Source organism: Coffea eugenioides, chromosome 6, assembly GCF_003713205.1.
Source record: "Coffea eugenioides isolate CCC68of chromosome 6, Ceug_1.0, whole genome shotgun sequence".
NCBI lineage: Eukaryota > Viridiplantae > Streptophyta > Magnoliopsida > Gentianales > Rubiaceae > Coffea > Coffea eugenioides.
Window position 1 is genome coordinate 54,613,337 of NC_040040.1, and position 8,199 is coordinate 54,621,535.

At 37.9% G+C, this 8,199-nt stretch overlaps 1 protein-coding gene and 1 non-coding gene across 2 annotated transcripts; one reads left to right on the forward strand and one right to left on the reverse strand.

The window, feature by feature from the left end:
* Positions 1-6,185: 6,185 nt before the first annotated feature.
* On the reverse strand, positions 6,186-6,292 carry LOC113776549. The gene has a single exon (XR_003469036.1). It is a non-coding gene; the product is annotated as a small nucleolar RNA R71 (small nucleolar RNA).
* Positions 6,293-6,611: 319 nt separating this feature from the next.
* On the forward strand, positions 6,612-7,568 carry LOC113774472. Its single transcript, XM_027319000.1, has one exon. The coding sequence runs from the start codon at positions 6,612-6,614 to the stop codon at positions 7,566-7,568; it is 957 nt and encodes a 318-aa protein (XP_027174801.1).
* Positions 7,569-8,199: the final 631 nt, after the last annotated feature.

An 8,199-nucleotide genomic window follows, 5' to 3' on the forward strand; every position in this document is an offset into this window, starting at 1 on the left:
GTCGATACCTTCCTTTTGTGTAAATTCCTTAACGACAAGACGAACTTTGTAACTTTTCACATTGCCTTTCGAATCCCTCTTGATTTTAAATATCCATTTACAACCAATGGGTTTCGCACCTTCTGACAATGGGACAAGATCCCAGACATCATTGTCCTTCATGGATTTAATCTCCTCATTCATGGCATCAATCCACTTTTGAGAATTTGGACTTTCCATGGCTTGACGGAAATTGATTTGATCATCTTCCATCAATCCAGGGTCATCCTCATGTTCTTGGAGAAAAATAATGTAATCATCTGGCACTGCACTTCTCCTTTCTCTAGTGGATCTTCTTAATAGCGCTGGTTCTTAAAGAGGAAGAGTTTATTCTTCTATAACAGTTTGCTCTTCGACATTGTCTTGATTTGTCATGTCATGATCAAGTTCAGGAATAGGGTCCTGAGTAAGAGCAATGACACCTGTGGGAATATTAATATATTCCTCTTTAAAGACAATGTCCCTACTGTAGTTTCTCCCCCAAACTCGACATCCTCAAAGAACTGAGCATTTCCTGTCTCAAAAATTGACTTAGTTGTGGGATCATAAAACTTGTAACTTCTGGATCTTTCAGAATATCCAATAAAATAACAACTAATCGTTCTTGAGTCCAGTTTCTTTTCATTTGGCCTGCAAGGCTTTGCCTCAGCTGGACACCCCTAAACATGCAGATGCTTTAAACTGGATTTTTTCCCTGTCCAAAGCTCATAAGGGATTTTGATAGTTGCTTTAGTTGGAACTCTATTAAGAATATATGCTGCAGTCTTAAGTGCTTCTCCCCAGAGTGACTTTGGTAAGGTAGAATGACATATCATACTCCTTACCATGTTTTTAAGCGTTCTATTTCGTCTTTCAGCTACACCATTCATAGTGGGTGAAACCGGCATGGTGTGCTGTGGAACGATACCGCATTCCTCTAGGTATTTAGCAAATGGTCCTGGACGTTGTTCACATGAACCGTCATATCTGCCATAGTACTCACCACCACGGTCAGATCTGACGCTTTTAATTCTTTTATTGAGTTGATTCTCAACTTCAGTTTTAAAATTTTTGAACACGTCCAGTGACTGTGATTTTTCAGAAATGAGATATATGTAGCCATATCTTGAAAAATCGTCTATGAACGTTATAAAATATTGTTGACCATTCCAAACAGATGTGGAAAATGGTCCACAAATATCTGTATGTACAAGTTCTAAGACGTCTAAGGACCTATTGGTTTCAAATCTCCTTTTATTGGTTTGTTTCCCCTTTATACAATTAATACAATCATTAAAATCTGTAAAATTCAAGGGGTCGAGAATTTCATTTAACACAAGTCTTTCCATTCTCCGTTTGGAGATATGTCCCAATCTCTTGTGCCATAATGCAGCTGAATTCTCATTGGCTAATTTTTATTTAACTCCTCTAGTACTCAAATGCAGAGATTCATTAAATGAAACAATCGTATCAATTAAATATAGATTATCGTAATGCATTAAAGAACCAGAACCAACCAATTTTGAATCATGAAACAATTCAAAATTTTCATTTTCAAATGAACAAAAAAAATCAAATTTGTCCAAAGCAGAAATAAAAATTAAATTTCGTCTAAAAGACGGTACAACAAATGTCTCATTGAGAACCAAATAAAATCCGATCTTTAACAATAATCTAAAAACTCCAATTGCCTCAACTTGAACTGTTTTGCCATCGCCCACGTAGATATATCTTTCATTATCATTAGGCTTTCGACAATTCAGGCAACCCTGCATAGACACACTGATGTGAGTTGTTGCATCAGAATCTAACCACCATGTGTGTTTAGGTACCGAAGTTAAATTAACCTCAGAACAAACCAAATTAAGAAGCATATCTTTCTTAGCACGCCAAGCGTGATAGTTGGTGCAATACTTCTTTTGATGCCCTTCAGTTCCACAGAAGAAACAACTATTGTTTCCCTGATCATTTGATTTCTTTTGTTGTTTCTTTTGTGGCGCTGTACCTGCAGTTCCTTTTTCTTTCTTCCTCTTAAGTCCCTTACTTTTATTACTAGTGGTTGATACCAGATGGGCACTTTCTGTCTGCTCTTGGTTCAACCTTTCCTCTATCTCTACATAGTGTGAGATGAGTTCATTTAGAGACCAAGTCTCCTTTTGACAGTTGTAACTCACCTTAAACTGGCTAAACTGTGTAGGAAGAGATATTAAAATCAAATGCACCAGTAACTCTTCAGAGAGTTTCAACTTAAGTGCATTTAATTTCGAAACAAGATGAGACATCTCCATAATGTACTCTCTGATATTGCCTTTACCACTATATTTCATTGAAACTAGGCGTGTCAAGAGCGTAATAACTTCAGCCTTTTCGTTCTTGACAAACCTTTTTTCAATGTCCTGAAGGAACTCTTTAGCGGTTACAGTCGTTTCTGACATTGTTCCCCACAATGCTTCTGGAACGACCTTTTAATGATCATCAGACACAAGCGATTTGATCTCTCCCACCTCTCATTATTTCTCTTTTCATCAGAAGTACTCTGATCTGTAAGAGGTGGGGGAGAATCATCCCTTAACGCAAGGTCGAGATCCATTACTCCAAGTACTATCAAGAGATTTTCTTTCCAAGACTTGAGTTTGTGCAATTCAGCATAGGAATGTTATTGATGTTGGCAGTAATATTTGTAAGATCATTTGCAACTGAACAGGAAATATAATATAATTAAAACAAACTCACATAAATCAAAACAATAATAAATTCAAATAATGATAGTCCCATTTCAAGATACCGATATTCCATTAATATTTTATCTTTGGACAAAAATATTAACTTCTAAGTGATATCTTGGTGCAGTAATAAACACTGATAATAATAACATGTCAAAAATAAATTTTCCTTTGGGCCAATTTATAATCACATGTAAAATTCAAATAATTATCACATATTTATTACCACAAGTGCACATGTAATTTCATTAAATATTGACCTTCCTTTGGGCCGGTCAATATTCATAAAATTACAAGTACCCAACTAGTTATATTTTAAAATAAATTAATTTCCATAATAGAGGTCACTTTGGTGGCATATTATTTCAATTAATTTATTTCAAAATATATATAATCATACCAATATTCAAATTTAAAATTATACAAATTAAACAAAATTTTGAGCAAAGTCAACTTTAGTTAACTCTGATCAAACCAATCAATTGGATCAAAATTTATTGGACCAAAGGTCCATATCCATAATTGACCCAATTTATTATTCAAGCCCAAATTTTCTTGAAGTCCATAATTGCTTTATAAAAATTTATATTTAGTGGGCCTAATATATGGACTTTATAGGCTTAAATGTCCTATTAACTTTATTAGGGTTCACTTAAATTAGAGAAACCCTAATATCCTTAATAAATATATGCAAATTCTCTTATACAAGGAAGCAAGCCAAACTAAAATACTAATAACGGTTGAATCAAAACGTGGCAAGTTGTGTACCCAAAATTTTAGACATAAACCATATAAATATACGGGTACCAAGTATATTGTTTGTGCCTCTTTATGCCAATAATATACATGAGAAACCTTTGGCCATTTAAAGTTGAGCTTTTGACCACAATAGTCATACGTATATCCAAAATCAAAAGTACAAGGCATGTGAATGACATAAGCAAACAAGTAATATGGAATCATTGGCATGTAGCAAAACAAAAGTGCTTGCAATTCTAACAATTCGTGGAGCCCATTGAATTGAAAAGTTGACCGAATTTAAGAATCATGCGATGCAATTTGGACCACAGCATAAAAGGTGACATTATGGATGAATCCGTGTGGCATGCAATTATAACGGCAATTATTTATCACATTAATTCGTGCCATCAGCAACCAAGCCTTCCAAAAAAGTAAACGGCAAAGCCAGAACATGAAATCCGAAACACTTAGCCGTACAACAAAAAAAAAACTATGAATTACCAAAACAAAAATATTTCCTTATAATCAACCATATGGACCCTGATACCACTTGTTAGGGTGGTTATCTAAATCTAACCACTAGTGAAAACTATCACCTTTAAACCCAAGATCTGTATGGCGATTATTAAGAAATACATTAACTGTAAAATAGCGGAAGCTGATAGGTTGCAATTTTATCATTTATTTTATTATTAAATTTCTCTATTACCTGACCCGATGTGGATTAATTGCTGGATTCTACTCACTTTTAGCATTTGGCATATATTTCAGGGAGTAGAACGAAAATACCATCATAAGTGCCAATTTGACAGTTATCAGGAAAGCGTTCAAGTAGCAGGCATCCAGGGCTATTTTTGGAATATCAAGACATGACCCTCTCTAGTAATTTGCGGAAGACAGCATAAAAGAAAAAAAAAAGGAACGCAGGGCTGGGCGTTCTTTCCCTGGGAGGCGAGAGCCGCCGCACAGCATTGGTGGCAATAAGAAGAGGAAATAGCTGAGGCCATTAGGGGGAAAAACTATTAGATAGCAAAGAATGGGCACTACTTTGATTTAGCTTTGACTTTTCTTTGGTTAGCTTTTGGGTAGCTTGAATTCTCGTATGTCAGAGACCATGAGAAACCCATGAGTCATTCGCTGTAGCTTTGTTCTTTCTTTTTCCTTATTGAAGCGAATTGAGTTCTCCCGGTCAATGACAAAGGCCGCAATTGTTCCTTCCGCTTCGTGTGAGTGTTCCTCGTTAGGGATGAACTAAATCCCTTTTTCTAGTCAAAAAACAACGGATGCTTTGGGTCGCCTAAAAATTGTGAGATCGATTTAATTTTATCTTTTTCTTTTATTTATTGGTATTTGCATATTCCCTGGTTGCAGTGCTTTTGGTTGTTTAATTAATTGATTGTCTTGGATCCGGATAATTAGTTAATTTAATAATCTATTGTCAATTGAGGTATTGAATCCGTAATTGTTTGATTACCTCAAAATAGTGACAACTGGCATGATTAGATTTGTGTCAGGGGAATACGCGGGCTAATCTAAAATAACCCTGGTAGTTCATTATTTGGTTAGAATAGGGCTCCTCTAAATGTAAGGCAATTGGGGAATTAAATCTTACGGGCGTATCTAGGATTATTTTCCAATTAGGGCAGTAATTAACAGGCGTACCTTAATCACCGACACAGTAAGGAGAGGTTGACTGTCATCGCTTGTTTGACGGTTATAACCTATTTATTAGTAAATAATTGGAATTGGCTTTGCATCGATGATCAATTAGGTGCACCATTGCTGAAGTTATTTCTTGGCTAGATCCTTAATTATCACTCATTTGATTTTAGTAATTTGTTATTTAATTTTTAGTAGTTTCTTAGATTTTGTTTGAATTTTTTTTATTGTCACCTTCTGCACAAAAACACTCCCCTTGTCACTGTGAATTTGAAAAGAAACAATTACTCTCAATCCCTGTGGATTCGACCCTACTCACCGCTACCTATAGAAATTACTTTTAGTTTGAGCAGGTTTTATTATTGCACAGGTTTCGACAACCTGTCAATTTTTGGCGCTGTTGTCGGGGACTGGTGTCAGTTATTTGCTTCTTTTTAAATTCATTTTTGTTCTAATTTTCTGGTGCTTTTTTAGTGTATGTCTCGTTCTTCTTGTACAGGTGAATTAATTTTTGACCCCGAGGTAGAGAAGACTGCGCGTAGAACAAGAACAGAGACCAGACAGCTCAGAGAGGAGCACTCGAGTGCTGCATCTCTGAGATCTGAGCCAGAAGTTGAACCAACAGATTCGTTTGGTGACACTTCGAGTGATTCGGAGCAAGAAGAAATCCCTATGGCTAATGCACGGACATTAAGGGAGTTGGCTACTCCTGATTTAACTCAGCAGCCTTTATGCATCACTTTCCCGAGTTTGAGTGATAACACTCCATTTGAATTAAAATCTGGTCTAATTCATCTTTTACTTTCTTTTCATGGTTTATCAGGTGAGGAGCCGTATAAGCATCTGCAGGAGTTTGATGTCGTGTGCAATAGTATGAAACCCCCGGGAATCACAAAAGAGCAGATAAAAATGAGGGCATTCCCCTTCTCCCTGAAGGATTCAGCAAAGAACTGGTTGTACTACCTACCACCAGGTAATATCACCACGTGGGACCAGTTGAAGAAAAAATTTTTTGAAAAATATTTCCCTGCGTCCAGAGTTGCGAGTTTAAGGAAAGAAATTTGCGGTATCAAGCAGCATCCAGGGGAGTCGCTTTATGAGTATTGGGAGCGATTCAAGAAGTTATGCATTAAGTGCCCCCAACACCAAATAAATGAGCAGTTATTTATACAATATTTTTACGAGGGGCTACTCTTCAGAGACAGGAGTATCATTGATGCTGCGAGTGGAGGGGCACTGGTGAACAAGACCCCTCGAGCAGCGTGGGAGCTAATTGAAGGAATGGCGGAGAATTCGCAGCAATTTGGTACGAGGGAGGATGTCCCGATACGCAAGGTGAATGAGGTAGAGACATCCTCTATCCAGCAGCAGTTGACGGAGTTAACCTCGTTTATTAGGCAACTGGCTGTAGGGAACGCATCTTAGGCCAAGGTGTGTGGGATTTGCACTGGTGTGGGTCATTCAACAGACATGTGCCCAATGATCCAAGAAGAAAGTGTGGAGCAAGTGAATATGGCTGGTCACGTGCCCGCGCCAAGAAATCAATATGACCGATATTCAAACACCTACAATCCTGGTTGGAGGGATCATCCCAACTTCAGTTATGGAGGAAATAGGCAGTCCAATTTTATGCCAAGTAGACAACAAGAGTACCAGCAACAGTATCAATTTCGACCACCACCACCTCCATCGAGCGCCAGTCCATCTTTGGAAGATATGATGAAACAATTGATGGCTAGTACTGCACAACACCAGCAAAAGACGGACTCTGAACTACGGAACATAAGAAGTCAGATGGGTCAGATACAAGCGATGCAGAATCAGATAAGTCAGATGGCAATATCAATCAACCGTCTGGAGTCTCAAGTAAATGGAAGATTGCCATCCCAACCTGAACTGAATCTGAAGAACGTAAGTGCAATGACTTTAAGGAGCGGGAAGGAAATTCAGGGGCCCGAACTCGCGACTCCAAAGGATAAGGACGAAGAGAAGATTGAGAAAGGACTTCAGGCAGAGAATACAAGCATCAAAAATCCAGTGGTACTCCCTGACCCGATCATAGACGTTAAAACTAATCCCCCTCCATTTCCTTGCAGGTTGGAGAAACCGAAGAAGCAGGACAAAGAGAAGGAGATCCTAGAGGTGTTCCGCAAGGTAGAGATCAATATCCCCTTATTAGATGCCATCAAACAAGTGCCAAAGTATGCAAAATTTTTGAGGGACCTATGTGTCAACCGAAAGCGGCTGAGGGGAGACGAAAGGATCATTGTTGGGGAGAATGTGTCAGCAGTTCTCCAAAGGAAGTTTCCACCAAAGTGCGGGGATCCAGGTAGGTTTACTGTCCTATGTAAGATAGGTAATACTCTGATTAGGAATACCCTGCTGGACTTAGGAGCATCGATCAACGTAATGCCTAAATCTATGTAGGCTTCTCTGAATCTCGATCCATTAAAAGAAACCGAGATAATAATTCAATTAGCTGACCGAACAAATGCATACCCTGATGGGTTGGTAGAGGATGTGCTGGTTAAAGTTAATGAATTGATATTCTCGGCTGACTTTTATGTACTTGACATGGATGATGATCATTCCCGTGACCCCTCACCTTTGCTACTAGGTAGACCCTTTTTGAGCACAGCACAGACAAAAATTGACGTTAATAAGGGTACATTGTCCATGAAATTTGATGAAGAACTAGTCTACTTTAATATTTTTGATACAATGGAATATCCTGCTAACTCTCACCCTGTGTTTGCTATTCATGCTATTAATCCCTCTGTGCAAGAATTTTCTGAGTTTGCTTGTAGGGATAAATTCAAATTTACCAAGAACAAGTATAAGGGGATGAAAGCACTGTATGAGATGAAAAGGAGTAGAAAATTAAGAAAGAAGACTGCACTCAAAGGCTATTTGGATCCTGGAGGAGGGCCACCGATTTCTAGGAAAATTGAGTTACACCCAGATTGAAGAGTGGTGTTCAATGTCTAGCCAAAGATATTAAAGAAAGGCGCTCATTGGGAGGCAACTCAATTCCTTTTAATTGTTTGTTCAACTTTGT